The sequence below is a fragment of the Patella vulgata genome, chromosome 4, assembly GCF_932274485.2.
Source record: "Patella vulgata chromosome 4, xgPatVulg1.2, whole genome shotgun sequence".
Taxonomy (NCBI): Eukaryota; Metazoa; Mollusca; class Gastropoda; family Patellidae; genus Patella; species Patella vulgata.
The window spans coordinates 58593656-58611967 of record NC_065882.2 but is presented as its reverse complement, the minus strand read 5'-3'; the positions used below and the strand labels follow the sequence as shown (position 1 = coordinate 58611967).

Genomic DNA, 18312 nt, shown 5'->3' with positions numbered 1-18312 from the left:
GGAAACATTAAGAACACATTTCTCACTGTTAACAAAATTTACGGTCCTAGTTCCCGTTAGCAAGCGTCAAATTTCAACAGCTCTTGGCAACCAATGAGAACAAAGGTTTTCTATTGGCGTAAAATTTGATTGGCTCGAAGCAAAAACATGTGAAAGCGATATTAAATTCTCGAGTATGACCTGCAGACTTTTGACCCTGGAATTGATGGCGCTTTTCTTTGTTTATCAGATTATCTGCTTGTTTGTAGCGGGGCATGGTCAGTCTCTAGTAGATCCAATCTCTGATAATATTCTACCCGCGATTCATCTCTTCTAATATTGAACTCAGCCTGTCTCTAATTTAGAGACCAACTTGATAGTCTCTGTACCTGACTAAACTATTAACATCGTTATAGCTCACATATATTTTCGCGCTATATTTTGAAGAGGTTAGCAGACGACGGTACTCTGATTTAAATACCAATAGCAGAAGTGTAATATATAAATGGTTTTATTGATACCAATTCTCAAACGCGCGGTGTTGTGTTTATCTTTCCAGTTCTGCTTCCACGATCAGCACCACATTAATATTCAGCTTTGGCCTACATATAAACAAAACAACTCAGATATCTGGGACCTACAAACCAAATGTTAGTTGACGCGTAACAAGTGTATTATAGTGGTTGTTAAAATTACATAACTTGTGGAATGGTTAACGGATGTGTGAATTTTAATGTAAACAAACATTTATGTTAACGTTCTGCATGTGTGCATTAATAAGACGTTGTCTGGGATTGCAGTACAGCTTGTAAGTTTTGCTACGTGCTTTGTATTCTGTAGGAGCTTACTTGAAGTGATCGGGAATTAACTCAAAGTAAGTCAATGTTTTATTTACATTAAAGCACCCGTCCACTACTGTGTATACTTCCTTATGTTATATGATAATTGTATCCCAAATTAGAATTGTAAGATCTCCATTAACGTAATTGACCCGTCTATAATCACTAATTATTTAAACTGCTGGCAGTATAACCTCTCAGTAGCAAATTCCTTCCGGAGGCATAGCCCCAGGGTGTATATAATAATATATGGTAGAGTAGCAATAGAATAGAATAGAATAGAATTAGAACAGAGTAGAAATTTTATTGCACCGAAACGTTCTTTGAGGACAGAATACAATATACAAAGTATTAAATGCAAGTACAAAAAATTTGGAGAGTACAATGACGGGCATAAATTCAGAGCTCTCATTATATAAATAGACAGTAAACCTGCATACATAGTACATATATTATATATATACAGGGATGGCCTCTATAGTGGTCTAGAGTGTCGCGCTTCGAGCTCCCGCTGGCCGGTCACCTCTGACTTGCGGTCGTGGTTTCGATACCTGGTGTGAGCGTATGTGGCTTGAAGAAAGGCCCCCCTTTCAGCCTTCGTAGGTTTACTCCGGGTACTCCGGTTTCCTCCCACAGCAAAGACCCCTGCGCGTGCGCTAAGAAAATGAAAATAAGACAACTTTTCTGCGATATCACCCGAAGAACAACAACCTCAACACAAAACGTACAAAGTATAAAATCACGTAACCCTACATACAGGGTACATAACATATGAAAATACAAAACAAAACGCGTGCACATAAAAGATAATAAAATATCACGCATATTTAACATTTCAGTTGTCTCTGCAAAAAAAAGAGAAGTAGACAAAGGCTGTGACACTTCTGGCTATAATACTCGGTGGGTTGAATAGATTTTCAAATGAAAAGGTTAGACCAGTATTTCAAGGATTGGATATATATTGTTTTCTTAAATCTTCATATATTTGACATTCCATAAGAAACTGTTATTCAGATTCAGTTTTGTTTGCATTGCATTTTTTACAGAGGCGATCATGATAACAGATAAGTCGAGATCTTTATCATCTGGAAATGCTTAACAAAATGCTATCATTTAGAAACGTATGTTAATTGCCCTTAAAACAAACATATTTATTTGGTATATTATATTAGTAGCTTAATCGATAAAGAATCCCTTTCTCTTTGTTTAGCAATATCATACGGCTTATGGACGGTGTTCACTAGCGTAACTACACAATAAATTAATGTATTAGTTCCATTCGAGAAATAACAGTGTGAAAGACAGATATATTATGTACAGTCTCTTTGTATAATTAATAACATAGACCGTGTATGGAACTGGTTGACTTCATAACATCACTATTAACGTAATTAAAAAAAAAAGAAAAATGTTTAAGGAAAACTAGTCGTAGTGTTCCGTCAGCATATATTACTAAATTTAATGAGCATTCATGTTTTAACAATTTGAATAGGAGATATATACAAGTATGATGCACTAACATGGTACATTTTTATACGCCCACATGAATTTAATGTGGACGTATATTGCCGTCCGTCCGTCATCCACAATTTCCTGTGAACGCTCTAACGCCAAAAGTTATCCGATTGTTTTAAATTTTTTAAATTAATACATGTTGTTTACACACCCGATTATATTTTATTACATACTTCGAGAAGGTATTTGTTGAGTAATAAAACCTTCTAGTAGTTTATCGAGAGCTGGCCGTCCTTACCGCACGGTACAAATATTATCACCACTAGAAGCAACAAATTCCAGAACAAGCCAGAACTCATACCAAAATGGCCGCTTTATACAAATGAGTATTTAGGGGAAAACTAACCTAAACCCTAACCCTTTTAAGAGAAGTAAAAACTAAATTAGACCCAAGTTCAGTCTTTTAAAAAGGGTTAGGGTTCGGGTTAGTTATCCCCAAAATTCTCATTTATATAAAGCGGCCATTTTGGACTCCGGAAGCACCCGAACCTCGATAAACTACTAGAAGGTTTTATTTGTACCGTGCGGTAAGGACGGCCAGCCCTCGATAAACTACTAGAAGGTTTTATTACTCAACAAATACCTTCTCGAAGTATGTAATAAAATCTAATCGGGTGGTTTACATTAGTGCGATGAAGAATCCTATTTAATTTCAATAATTTCCGTTTATTACGTCTAGAATTATGGACCTTGTTTCTCTTTGTTGAACCTTGTGAACGCGCTAACGCCAAAAGTTATCATATGATCTTTGTGAAATTTATTATTGAAATTAGGGAAACAAAGAAGCCTAGAAAATTTTAGCAATTTCCGTTCATTACATCTAGAGTTATGGACCTTGTTTCACTTTATTGAACCTTGTGAACGCTCTAACGTCAAAATTTATCATCCAAACTGTGTGAAATTTATATGCATTATTTAAATTAGTGAAACGAGGAATCGTATTGCATTTCAGCAATTTCCCATAATTACTTATAGAGTTATAGCTCCTGTTTCACTTTGTTGCGCCTTGTGACGCTGTAACATGTAACGTTATCTGCCGATCTGTATGAAATTTATATGCGACATTTAATTCAGCAATTTCGGTCAATTATTTCTAGAGTTATGGCACATGTTTTACTTTTTGAACCTTGTGAACGTTCGAGTGACACAAGTAATTATCCGATCTGTATGAAATTTGTATGCATTATTCAAATTAGTAAAGCGAACAATTTTCTGTAAATTACTTCCAGGTTTAAGCCCCTTGTTTCAGATTGTAGAACGCTGTGAACTCTTAAACGACACAAATTATAATCTGATTTGTATGAAATTGTCTTGTAAATGCTCCCAGTTACCTACAAAAGAATAAATATACGACAACCCTTGTCAACCGCTATGGAATTATCTTGTGTCAGATAAAGTTATACGTACGTCCCTTTGAGACACAGGTATCGTTTATCTTTGACATATATATGTATATTAATCCAATGCAGCGTGTGACGAACTATTAATAAAATGCTATTATATTTTACAGATCAATGATAAATGTCCTGACTATTAATGATAACTGCCATTATAGATCATTACCAAACGGAATAATTATTCATTTAACGAACAATTCAGATTGAACAGGAACTATATTTATCTTCAGATCGATGTAATTGCTTCAAAGTACAGAACCTTGAAAACATTTGAAACTACTTATTTCCAAACGTCTGGTGTCGACGCCTTCTGTATAAAGGAAAGTGAATATATATATATGTCCATTGTGAAACTTAGACATACTTCCTGATCGATTAAGAAACTTGGAATGTCGACAACTCGTCGAGGACTATAGAATTAAATATCTCAGTTCTCTGGATTCAACTTAAAAGTTTAAAAAATCGTAGAAATAGTTTCCCGTTTTACAGCAAGTATGGGCAAATTTAAAACTTTTGAGATTGTATTGAACAGTCCACACAGTGTTTATTTCGCGGGCGATATTTTACAAGGCCACGTTAATATAGAACTGAATGAAGCTATGAAGTTAAAAGGTAAGTTTTACTATCATTATAAGAATAATTAATACGTTCCATTTAGTAAATTTTATTATCGTTATAAGAATACACGTAGTGTATATGTCCAATTTGGTAAGTTATACTATCATATACATTCCAGTCAGCGGTTAAGCCGCTGCCGAATGTTAAAGGACAATGTTGGTGTCAGCCATTATTACATATGTGATAGAACTGGTTTAACACATACCAAAAATAATTTTAACACAAAGATCATTGCTATGAAGGTTTGAAGAAACGGGAAGTGACGCAAACTGGATTGTAAGATCCTCTCACAGTCTCATATAACAACTTTTCGTCTTCAAAGGAATTATCAGTGAGCTGAAAATCGACCTTGTATCTCTTTTCACTCGTTACGTCAGTCAGTTATATATAAGGACAATCCGTGTTTTCATTTTTTTGCGTCACTCTTCGTTACTCATCTACCATAGCAATTATCTATGTGTTAAAATTATATTTGGAGTGTGTTTAACCGGTTCTATCGCATATATAATAATGGTTGACACCAACATTGTCCTTGACAACAGGCAAAAATTATGTTTTTCAGATAGTGCCAATGAATCCCCCAGATGTTAATGTGACCTTAAACCAATAGGAATTCATTCAATGTATAGAACGGTTTTAGTAAGAATGTCCCTACGTGGTGAACTTACTACAATCCATTTAGGCAGATGTTATAAATGTGTTGCTATGATTATAAATATACTCATGTTTCCTGATATCATTATTTTACCTAAATAAATATATCTGCCTTCATCTCACTAAAACTGCCGGTTTTTAGAACATTTACTCCATTCGTCCAATCTGAATAACGATATAATAATTACGTAATGGCTGCATGTTAATACTATCTACTGGTTTTAACTACATTTATATACTATGACGAAGAGCGTGACATTATTTTGAAATGTAGGCCTATTCACATACTTATTTAAACTAATTACCGAAAAACCAAAAACTGACCTACATATATCTAAGCATTGTTCACTAGAGTCCGCTGACATTTTGAAAACCACTACGGTAGAGGGTATATAATGCGAACGGAATCTTAAAACGGATATTAACTTAGCATGCAATCGCATTTGAAAACCCAGAATTTAACTTAAAATGATGTTGTAGATGATGGCTTGATCATATCCGTGGCCGATAAAACATACCAGTCTTTCCAGATATAGGCCCACATTTCATCTCATTCAATTTACAACCTACAGGTAAAACAAACAATATTTCGACAAAGCAATAAACCGTCAAAACAATAAAAGAAAGCCCCAAACTGATTGATGAATAAGCTTTGAAAAGATAAACGTTACAGACAGAACAATCTAGCAAACTAAGAAAAACACGTTGATATATTAATTGCACTCGGAACGTATAATAACGTGTTCTAAAAACGTAATAACACATTAGAAATTCTTTGAAAATACATTTTAGGTGTTAAATAATAACTATTTAATACGAATCCTCTATTTTTGTAGCGCGATAATGCTAAAACAGAAGTTTCTAATACATGTGTTCTACAATGCCACCTGTTGGGAATGTAACCCACGAAGAATTTCTTTAATCAGCTTTATCATTCTTTGTATACAAGGTCAGAAACATTTACACGGGGGAGTCAAGGTTCACTAAGGCAACCTCTTGTTACTATTCACCATTTGTAGGTTATAATCAGAATTGTCGATCAGGAAATATTTGTTCTTATTTATACAACACTTTCACCATTCAAAGAAAGCTGTTCATTTTTCTTTTTTTAAAAAAAAACAAAAAAACTGTCCATTTTTTTTCTAAAAACAACAATGAAAGTGATTTATTCGTTTTTGTCGGTTTTTTTTATTCCGTATTTTATATTTTACCGCATTGTTCTTAAGATCTATTATCGGTAAGTGTTCTTAGTTGTGTACTGTAAACAGCCAATGAAAGGGCAATGGCAGTGGTATGATTGAATGTACTGTTGGAAAATCAAAACCATAAAGAAGAAATGACATTTAATTAGACTCCAGTATCAAGTATTAAAATTATTCATGATAAAGTTTAACACACGGAGATACGTATTCCTAATAATGGATCTCGCGTCGACCTTAGCTTCTGGGGTCCATCCCCCTCCGATTATTTACAGTAGTGAGCATTTTCTTGCAGTAGTGCGGATATGCTTAGTATTTACAGCGAATAGAGGTCTTTCACTCAGTAATATTGTATGTCTATTGTCCATTGAAACCAAATCATATAATGTAACCAATATCCATTCATCAATAGACCATTTCTGGTAATTTTCATTCGGTTACTAACGAACAAGTAAAGGTAACATCTTAGTGCATGCAAAAGTTTTGTCTGGTTTTTGCACTGAAGTAATTTTCTGGGCGCCGTTCACCGCTGGCGCCGTTCGTAAAAATTCTTGGTAATACAGTTTATAGTATACATGTATTATCTTATGTATTGCTTTGAGGAAACATATTATAGCAACTAATAAATGTCATATGTCTAGGCTATATAGGAATTAAAATGTTCATATTTTATTAATAACTAAACGAAACGTATTAAAGATGCATTATGTAAGATTTAGATACAGAGCTGGCCGTTCATTCTATAATAGTTCCAAAATAGATCATTCAATATTTAATATGATGGAAATTTCATTCAAATCACCTTATTCTGAGCCACCTTATCACTGTGTGAAGTTTTGAAATATATAGATTGTTTATTATCGCAGCAACTTTAATGTTAATCAAGACTCGGCTTCGCTTTTCCATTTTTAAATTGAATCATTAAATGGTGATCGTATTTTAATCTGTTTATATCTGAGCATGGTCTAGAGAGTTGATTATAGGCTTGTCATGTGAATAAATGTCGGAATAGTAATTTATATAGCATTTGAAGCCAGAATAAAACCATTGGCAGATTCAGTTCTCACATAATGCATCTTAAATAATATATTGGTCTGTTGATTTACGTACAGTCGTTTTATTTCTGATGGGGATCACGTGGCTAAGTGGGTAAGACGCTGGCTCGCTAGCCTGGAGGTCGGGTGTTCGATCCCTGCACTGGCCGAGAAAGTTCATCCAGATTTTCCAGCGTGGTTTCCCCTTGTCCGTGATGCAGGACGGAGGGCCTGACAAGGACAGCTGTCTAGCCGTTCGGATGGGGCGGAAAACCGAAGTCTCATGTACACATTTGCGTGCACGTAAAATATCCCTTGGTAGTTGGAATTCGATATAAGAGTAGGCCGTAGTGCCGCTGCCCGGGCAAAATTTCCCTCATAGCACACTGTATGGCGTATGCCCGTCTTCATTAGCCCAGTTTAGGAGCAGAACAGTAGGACGCTAAACCCCATTTCATTTCATTTATTCCTGATAAAAATAGGCTGACAAAATATTTTTTGTTTATATAGAATTTGCTTAATATAATTATGACATTTCAGCTGTGGGGTTGGTAAAAATTTGTTTATACATTTATATCGGACAAGTTCAAATATATATATATATATATATACATTTTCAAATGTTTTCAAGCGAGTTATAGACGCATACTGTCGTCAAAACTGTCTTACTCGTAGATCGGAGCTTTGAATTTCGATATCTGGACGAATCTATGACTATCTTGAATATAACCTTCTTTAATTAAAAGAGTTAATGCCCCTTAGAGCGGTGGTGGCTCTTTAAGTAACAACCGTTCTCCTAATAACCCACCACAGCCCTCCGTGTATCCACTACCATGTTAGGTATCCCCCTTGGTATGTGTCTATAGTTATTTCGGAATACGATGCTAGCTTCATCCTATCAGGGGGCAGGGCAGCCTACTATTTAAGTGAATGGTATGTATAGTTGGTGTTTGTCCTGCTGCTTTGTAAACGAAATACAGAAGCAGTAGGAAAAATGACAATGATGTTTTCTGGTGCAAATCACGTGCTTTTGGTACTACTTCAAAGTACCATTGTAAGTAGACACAACACTTGTAACAAAAGGCGGGCCCCCTAAAGCACCAATGTCCCAGATTCCCTAATAAATGGCCTGTCATAGGGTAGCGGACGTAATAACCATGATTAAATATGTTTTTTCATAGAATAGAAATACGGTACGTTATAGATCCAGTAACAATGAACGACAACAATCTATAAGCGTAAAGGGCTTTACAAATTCACGTTTCAACTTGTCGTTACTAATTTGCCGAGAATAACTTATGTTTGTAGAATAGTCTGGAAGCTAGGTGTTAATATCGTGTGGAACGGTAAAGCAATTTCTAGAAACTGTATAGTTTGTCAAAAGTTAAATGAGCTGTTGTTTCCCTGACTTAATTCTCTCTACCTTAGCAAACTTAATGATACGTCAGGCACTAAACGACAAAGATAGCTTTAAGATTGTCATAAAGGATCTCTAGTTCCATTTCAAAGTCAGACACTTTTCTATCCTAAGAGCTGTCATAAACCTGATTTCGATGCCAGAAAGAATGTTGTTCTGCGCAGAGTTTTCCTATATAAATTGTTCCATATGACTACACACTGGATAAAATTAATTAACCGTGTAGATGTAAATCTATAATTAAATTTTCTAGGCCAATGGATATTACTAACCCAATTTGTAAATGATTTTTCCTTGACGTTAACCTGTTGCACTTAATCATATTTAGGTCAGTTGCATAATGAAATAGGCGTGAATCTAAGACTCCTAAATGATTTTCTGCTGATTATAGAATAATGACTACGCATAGGGTATAAGTAATTTCGGAACTAAAAACATTCAGCAAATTAAAGCGTACGTGTCGTAGTCTTTTTAAGCTTAGATTAAAATTTTATTTACATGTAGTTTATTTTATATTCACCCACATAATGACTTGTGGACGTGCTAGAGAGTCTAGAGGCTTAAGAATCCCATTGACATGAAATTCCTACACAGTGTTTCTGCGACAAAGAACCATTTTGTCTTTCAACATTTCCCGATAATTAATGTCAAAATTAACGCCCCTAACTATTTTGAACAATCTTTTGACACCCTAGAGGCTATATCTTTTCATGAGAGTAAGGCATGTAATTTTTATATTTTCTTTTTTAATTTTTAAGTGAATAAGTACCATAACTGAGTTACGGTATGTCAATTGTTCACGAAGACATTATTTTGATGCTACAGAGGCTAAAGATCTCGACTTTATATTTATACGCAGTGTTTATGTTAATAAGAACAGAAAAGGGTTTCTAAACAACGCGTTACATTGTATATGTCTTGTTGATGCTCTGGAGGATGATTTATTGTCCACTTGCCTTGAAATAAATATATATATATATATATAAATATATATATATATACAAGATTTATGGACTGTACGGACGACTTAGCTGATGGGGGCGTATGTTTCGTTGTCTGATTACCTATTATTTCAAAACATTGCAAAAACAATGTCTAATAGAACATAAACAATCAAATTAAACGTAACTGACATCTGATTTGACCTGATTCATGGTGTTGATGATGCTTATGATTTCGGTACTTTTCATGGACACAGTACATGTCCTGATCAAAAATTAATGAAGAGCGGACACTGTTTATTATTGGACATTTTATCTCCATTTTCTAACTTCAAATAAAAGAAAATAATTCATCGTGCAACTACCATTATAGCGGTTATTTAGGAACTGTTGTCCCCAAATGACAATTGTGGTTTGGTAATCAACTTCCTACTTACAGCCGTGTGAATTGTCGACGTTAGTGCCCAACTGTGTCTACTTAAGTATTAATCAGACTTATGGTATCAGTACTGGCGACTCATTAACCTCACGAGGAGTACCGATACGGGAATCATTTCTCTCTGCTGTGAATACAAATTAAATATTAACCAACTGACCCGATATATAGCTAGGTATTCATAAGTTTAATGATTTGACATGAGAAGAGCTACAATTTATTGTTAGTTCAGTCAGTGATATAGATAAAAGTTATAATAAAACCGACAATTATGTTGTTTGGCAAAGGGTACAATTTAAAATTATTGTCGAAAAGATACTGTGAAGGGTACACTGTAAAAAATATCCATTTTTTATGTGGCCGAATTCCGTAATTTAACACCTTTTTTCTGTTAATCGATGGATTTTTTGGAGAAATTGTGTTAATTGTCTGAATTATTTCTTCAAATTACGTGTTTTATGTATTTCTGTGGAATATTCAGTATTAAACAGGAAATTTCCGTGAAATTTAGGGATAAAATGTTTTATTCCCTTCTATAACGGACTTAATTCTGTTATTTTACGGAATAAACGGTGGAATGACAAGGAAGTTCCGTGAAATTTAGGGATAAAATGTTTTATTCCGTTCTGTAATGGACTTAATTCTGTTCTTTTACGGGATAAACGGTGCAACGATAAGTAATCGTATACATATATAATCATTCCTAATAATCATCATGTTGTAGTATTCATTTTACGTTTTTTCACGGAAATTTTTGTTACAGTGTACACTGATATCGCAAATAATTTTTAAACGTAACCTCTTTTCGCTATTATAAGAATCGAGAGCAAGGTATCACACACCGCTACTCGTCAGTGGTTGGAGGCTTTCAGATGTATGTTTGCGGTATTATCAATTCGCAGGTATGCAGACTCTGCCATAGAGACAAACCGACTTACACTGGCCAACCGGTTGTACTATCCGGACTTTAGCGTGCTTGATTACCAGATATTACAACCTTAACACCCGCAGCATTAAAACATACTTTTACATATTTATGAAAATACTTACAATCTGATTACCGTGTGATGAATAACAATACACTTTATAGATCTTATAAATAATGGAAATTAGATATACATGTCAATTAATATACCAAACGTTACAAAATATGATTCTTCATATTATGGTTAATAAATTGAAATGAATACTATAACATGATGATTATTAGGAATGATTATATATGTATACGATTACTTATCGTTGCACCGTTTATCCCGTAAAACAACAGAATTAAGTCCATTACAGAACGGAATAAAACATTTTATCCCTAAATTTCACGGAACTTCCTTGTCATTCCACCGTTTATTCCGTAAAATAACATAATTAAGTCCGTTATAGAAGGGAATAAAACATTTTATCCCTAAATTTCACGGAAATTTCCTGTTTAATACTGAATATTCCACAGAAATACATAAAACACGTAATTTGAAGAAATAATTCAGACAATTAACACAATTTCTCCAAAAAATCCATCGATTAACAGAAAAAAGGTGTTAAATTACGGAATTCGGCCACATAAAAAATGGATATTTTTTACAGTGTAGCAGCTATAATTTCACTTTACTCAATTTATTTTTGCTGAAGTCAAGCATTTTATGTTAACTTAATAGAAATGGCACATTGCCGATAAATATTTATATAAAAAAAATATAAAACGATGCAGGATACATGCTATTATATTTACATTACCATGCTAAATATCGTGATCGCGGAAACAGGTTAAGACAAATTGACCTCTGTGCTTGTTCCCAGAACAATAGGGATTTGTATTAAACGTACTACGCCCGTATTTACTTCTGTATCTATACGTTGCATCTCTTAAAGTATATCAGGCCTTCTTCTTTGGTCGGATCGTTTAACTGTTTATTGTGAACAGAACAACAAAAAGAAACTGGATATGAGAAGCCTTATCTCGAGGATGAACATCTTTGATATATACACTATGTATGCCCTTTGATCAGAAGGCTATGCCAATATAGCGAATGGTCTGCAGTGACTGCACCATCTGGTTTTGTGTCTCTAAAAGTTATTTATTTTTATGTGCCCACATTGAAATGTGGTCGTATATTGTCATCGCTCCCGTCCGTCAGTCGGTCCAGCGTCCAAGATTTCTTGTGGACGCTCTAGATGCTAAAATTAATATCCGACTGACTTTGAATTTGTACATAGTATTTAAAGGTCTTAAGACGAAGAACCCTATTGATTTTCAAACATTTCCGATAATTACTGCCAGAGTTAGGGTCCTTGATCACTTGGAAAGTTTTTTGGGACAGTCTAGCGGATAAAGTGAATATCCGATTGATTTTGAATTTGTACACAGTGTTTAAGATCACGAGACGAAGAATCCTAATGATTTTCTAACATTTCCAACAATTACTGTCAGAGTTATGGTCCTTGATCACTTTGAAAAATCTTGTGGACAATATAGAGGTTGAAGTTAATATCCGATTGACTTTAAATTTATACTCAGGGTCTAAAATCATGAGACGCGGAAGCCTATTGATTTTCATTGAAAATAACTGCCAGAGTTATGGAACTTGATCACTTTGAAAAATCTTGTGGTCGCTCTAGAGGCTAAAGTTAATATTCGATTGACTTTAAATTTATACACAGTGTTTAAAGTGATGAGACGAAGATTCCTTTTGATTTTCAACGATAATTACTTCCAAAGTTATTGTCCTTGATATTAAATGTTTTGAGCAGAACTAGAAGCCAAACAAATTTTAATGATTTCTGATAATTACTTAATGGGTTGTTACTCGTAGTCACATTTTAGTGTGTTGTAAATGCTTTCATTATTGACAAAAGAAAAAATATGCGACAAACCTTGTTGACTGGCCAGTTGACTTAGCTGCTGTGTGCGTATCTTTCGTTGCCTGATAGTGATAACCTATCTTTATTTTATTGGTAATTATTTTAATTTCTACACAAATGTTGATAATGGCAATGCTTGATAAATATACGAATCTGAATCACCATATATTTTATAAAATTACTTGACCTGTCTTGTCAAATTAGTTTGAAAAGCTAATAAATTCGTGGAGGATAGCAAAGTCAAAGCGATGTGGGTTTTTTTTCAGTGGGCTTTTCTCTGACTGGCAACGATCATCAATAATCAAGTGAGAAGGGGTATGAGATCAACCGATACCGATCGTAATTAAAATTACCATGGTATCAAGTACATGGTTGGAAATCGATAGAACATCAGCTAACTACAGCGTTCAATTTAATTTGGCTGCATAACCAACTGCATTTCTTAATAGTAACATGGTCTCAATTGGGAGATAAGTTCGCGTCATTTGAATTCCTTTTAGTAATGATTTTATTTCTGTGAAAATTGGATTTCATCATCGAATCTGCAATAAATCCACACTTGCATAATGGTCCTCATCCCCCCGACCCTCCGTCATAGATAACTCTTGACACTTTCAAACATAAAAATTAAAATAGAAGATTTATCGATCAATAAGGTAATGATCTTCAAAGTACAGAAGACCTAATTTCAATCAAATGAAAAAAAAAATACATCGTAAAATTACGACACAATTATCTCGTAATTACGCCGAAGTTATCTCGTAATTACGCCGAAATTATCTCGTAATTACGCCGAAATTATCTCGTAATTACGATATACATGTACTATCTTTTAATTTCATGCATGCTGGCTTCTAAACTCCGAGTCCAAATTATATCTCCATTTATTAACGATCATAGTGACGGGTGTCGTGTACGATTCTCGACATGTTCCCTTTTTCTAGACAAGAATATTTTACCGCTTCTCATTTGTTTGTTATGGGAAGGGATGGATTTTAACATCTCATCCACAAATTACTTGTTAATGTAACATATGGTTTTTGTTTACTCTTCTTCGAATTCTTACTGTCAAGTATCGTTTTACATGCACACCAATGTTTATGCGGGCGGGCCTTGTTTTTTTTGTACCACCCGATCGACAGTTTTTTTTGTGTGTATTTTCTTTTATAAAATCCATGCACATAGTTAACATGTTTATGTTTGTATGTAAGCTGTGACGATTATTTCAACATGTTATGATTTTATGTAAACATAATCTTATAATTTGAACATATATCAACAGAAATGAAATGAAATGGGGTTTAACGTCCTACTGTTCTGCTCCTAAACTGGGCTAATGAAGACAGGCTTACGCCATACAGTGTGCTATGAGGGAAATTTTGCCCGGGCAGCGGCGCTACGGCCTACTCTTATATCGAATTCCAACTGCCAATGGATCTTTTACGTGCACGCCAATATGTACACGGGACCTCCGGTTTTCGTCCCATCCGAACGACTAGACAACTGTCCTTGTCAGACCCTCCGTCCTGCATCACTGACAAGGGGAAACCACGCCGGAAAATCTGGATGAACTTTCTCGACCAATGCAGGGATCGAACACCCGACCTCCAGGCTAGCGAGCCAGCGTCTTACCCACTTAGCCACGTGATCCCCTATATTTCAACAGATTACTGTTAATATAAAAATACTACACGTCAGTCTACCAGACATTCTTTGTAAATATCTTATGTTTTATATTCATCTAAACAATAGAATATCTTCTGGGAAATGAAAATGGGTATAACGTCCTACTGTACTGCACCGACTGACCGGCTAATGAAGACGGGTATACGCCATGCAGTGTGCAATGCCTTTCATGGGTTCTTAGCCGTTCTACACCCCCACCAAATGAAATGTAAAGGGATTTCAGGTGCTACTTTTCTGCACCTACCGGGTTATTAAAAACGACTGTCTTATCCCATACAGTGGGAAATGCCCTGCTCTGATTCGATTTCCAACTGTCAAGCTTTAGGGTTCTATTACGTTCAGGCCAACTTGAACACTGCACCGCGTATTTTTTTGTCCCATCCAAACGACTAGACACTCTCCGTCCCAGCCCCGATCGTCCTGCACTACAGACAAAGGGAAAACCGCGCCGTAAAATCCCAAGAACTTTCTCGGCCAACCTAAGAACTCCAGGTTAGTGAGCCAGCGTTTTACTCACTCAGCCACCGCGGTTCCCACTTGCATTACCACGGCGGATGTTAGTTTCTAGTTTACTGCTCACATTATCACCCCCATCTAATTTAGGAACTTACTACAGCAATTTTCTGCCCCTTACCCTACATGTCCACAATTCAGGATTGTTGGTGTAGGTTAATGAAACGTACAAAAAACCGTCCTAACTACGCTGCGTTGGGTATTATACTATATTAACTGTAGGAGGCTACAAGCGCATTTCACTGTCAGACACTGCTAGTCGACATGTTAACCAAAAGCATTTGTTTTTATACGCCGACATTGAAATGTGGTCGTATATTGTCGTCGCCCCCGTCCGCCCGTCGGTCTGTCCGTCTTTCCGTCCGGTGTCCACAATTGCTCTAGAGGCTAAAGATAATATCCGATTGACTTTAGATTTATACACAGTGTTTAAGGTCATGAGACGAAGAAGTCTATTGATTTTCAGCGATTTCCGATAATTACTGCCAGAGTTATGGCTCTTTATCACTTAATTACTGCCCGAGTTATGCCCTTAATCACTTTGAACAAAATTGTGGACGCTCTAGAAGCTACAGTTAAGATCCGATTGACTTGAAATTTATACACAGTGTTTAAGGTCATCAGACGAAGAATCTCCCTCTGATTTTCAGCGATTTCCGATTATTACTGCCAGATTTATGGCCCTTGATCACTTTGAAAAATCTTGTGGATGCTTTATGATCATAGTTATCATGACCATACTTAATGAGTTGTTACTCTAAAATCAGATTTTAGTGTATTATAAATGTTTCATTACCGACAAAAGTAAAAATAGGCGACACCTCTTGTTGACTGCCCGGACGATTTAGCTGCTGTGGGCGTATGTTTCGTTGCCTGGCAGCCTATCTTTAATGATGTGAAAAGATAATATAAGACAATATAAGTGGTCCCATTAACTTGACCTTTTCGAGGTCAATGCCATTAACCTTCTTGTCGAAAATTACAGATCCGTGAAGCATACCTGTTTGGTACAGAAACTTTAACTGGATTTGTGTTCCAAAAATCTTACTGATAACTATAGATATAGTTGGAATTGAAATATTACGTATCGAGGATATTGAATTAAACCAAAAATAACTTGATAATGTAGCATCAATCGGTGTCTGCTTTTGAAAAGATAAAATAACAGGAACAAACGACATCGTACAAATACGGGTTAATACATAAAATAAATAATTATAAATGATAACCCGCTTTATTTTGTAATTTAAAGGTTAAATGTATTCTCTTTCGCTACTCATTTATGTACTTATATCCACGATGCGTGCTTTAGAACGTACATAAATTGTTAGTACACTCTATCTTTCTTTACTAATATTCAAAATAATGCTATGCAAGTAGTCATTGTATTTTAGGATAATTATTAAAGGGACTATCCCGATTTGAACAGGGTCTCAAAAACAAAGTCTGACTACGTATGAAATTTAAGGGCCAAAATCTAGAGGAATGATGTAATCACTTGTCTCAAAATTTCAGCTCAAAATATTGAGTCGTTTGGACGTGAACGTCAAAACTGCTTTTCCGGACACGTAGCTCTTTCAAGATTTCGAGTCAATTTTTTCGTTGGGTGACGTGATAATCGATTCCCGTCTCTTTAGAGGTCTATACAATGAATGACCCAGGTGCTGTACTTGATAACGAAAGGTAAATTTCACCTACACATTGTTTTTATAAAATAAAAGTCTGGTTTTATCCAGACACCGCCTAATACAGCTTGGGACACCGGTCTCCATTTCCAGATGATGACTGTGGGTTAAGTTTTTTGAAAACGTATCACAAGTGTTGCGTTAGTTGCTCGGCCCTAAGGTAGAAGATTTTAAGGGATTTTAAAGGAGCTAAGTCGCTAATATCTGAGACCTAGAAATTGACACAAATGGGTCGGAACGCATACAATAATGTAATATGAATGTATATAAATTGATTTACTGTAATTTCTAATCAGTTAGGTTCGGCGACATACGCCAGTATTCTCAATCGAATTTCTATCTCTAGCTTCTGGTTATTCCAGTCTACGCCGATAGTATTTATTTGGCATGCTCTCCAGATAAGAATATAGCGTCACCGTTTGACATGACTTGTGGAATATGCCTAGCCTCGTTTTTCGAGTCCCTTATTACACATAGCGCTGAAACGCATTATGGTACACGATTCGTGTACCAATTGTAAAATGTTTATTTTGTCTTAAATATTGGATATCAGAAGGCCATCTTTTCCCGGTAAGATCACAACATCAATGTTGATTTAAACCGCCAAATAAATCGTGTTTTCAATGTCGAATATTTTGGATGATATTGAGTTAGAGACTTAGCTACTTTAACACAAATTTAAGCAGTTTTATTCTCTAAAATATTATCGGGATTGGCCCGTTAAGTTCAGATGTCAACTGATAATACCAGAATACTGTCACCCTAAACTGCTATTTAATATTATCGCCACGGGCATACAATTCGATTCCACATCTCTCTCGGTAGCAATAATGTCTTTGAGAATAGTATTTAGTGCGGGTAAACGGACTACCCTGGATCAATTTCTAATAACGATTAGAACCAGTTAGAATGTTGTGGATCCTAATACAATTTAGAATGCAGTTTACGCTGTTTTTAATCTAATAGTTTCTGTAACATCAACCTATGGAGAGACTCGATAATAACACACCTCGAAGTAAATTACTGTACATGTCTCAGCTCAGGAATAATACACTATTAGTTAGCATTCATATTAAAGTAACCACGCTCCACATACATTTTGCCATAAAATACCCAACGCTAATATGTACTCAGATTGACTATTTAACGTTTAATTAAGAAAAAAAATCAAATTACGAATCGGATCTAAAATGGGCCCATCAATAATCATTCGCTGACAAGAACAAGGCGGCGAGCTTATTGCATAGCGAGTAGCATTGCTCGATGAAATTTCACTTCAACATGTCTATGTAAATACGTACTGTATTGAACCAATTTTTATTTTATATTCCCTTTCAGAATATTGTAATTTGCAAGGAATTCATAAAGTGACGTAATGAGGCTTTAATGTTATTGGTAATTATCTGATATAATTATGGGAGTATCACTGTTTAAACCCAGGCCATTCAGGGCATTCGGAGTGTGATATTGCAAAGTACGAGTATAAATTAGTCTTAACAATCTACATACTACTTATCATTCAATTATCATACGCCCATATTTA

At 35.3% G+C, this 18312-nt stretch overlaps 1 protein-coding gene across 3 annotated transcripts in view; it reads left to right on the top strand.

Annotated features, from left to right (window-relative positions):
* Positions 1-211: 211 nt before the first annotated feature.
* LOC126818407 (arrestin domain-containing protein 3) overlaps positions 212-18312 on the top strand; it is a 46531-nt gene continuing 28430 nt past the window's right edge. Inside the window, exons 1-3 of one of the 3 annotated variants that reach the window (XM_050545820.2) lie at positions 212-853; positions 1658-1718; positions 3844-4342. In XM_050545820.2, coding sequence (XP_050401777.1) covers positions 4225-4342 — 118 coding nt within the window. In that variant the 5' untranslated portion in view covers positions 212-853; positions 1658-1718; positions 3844-4224. Of the gene's footprint in view, positions 854-1657; positions 1748-3843; positions 4343-18312 lie in introns of all 3 variants that reach the window. The other 2 variants (XM_050545819.2, XM_050545821.2) reach the window with 2 other exon arrangements.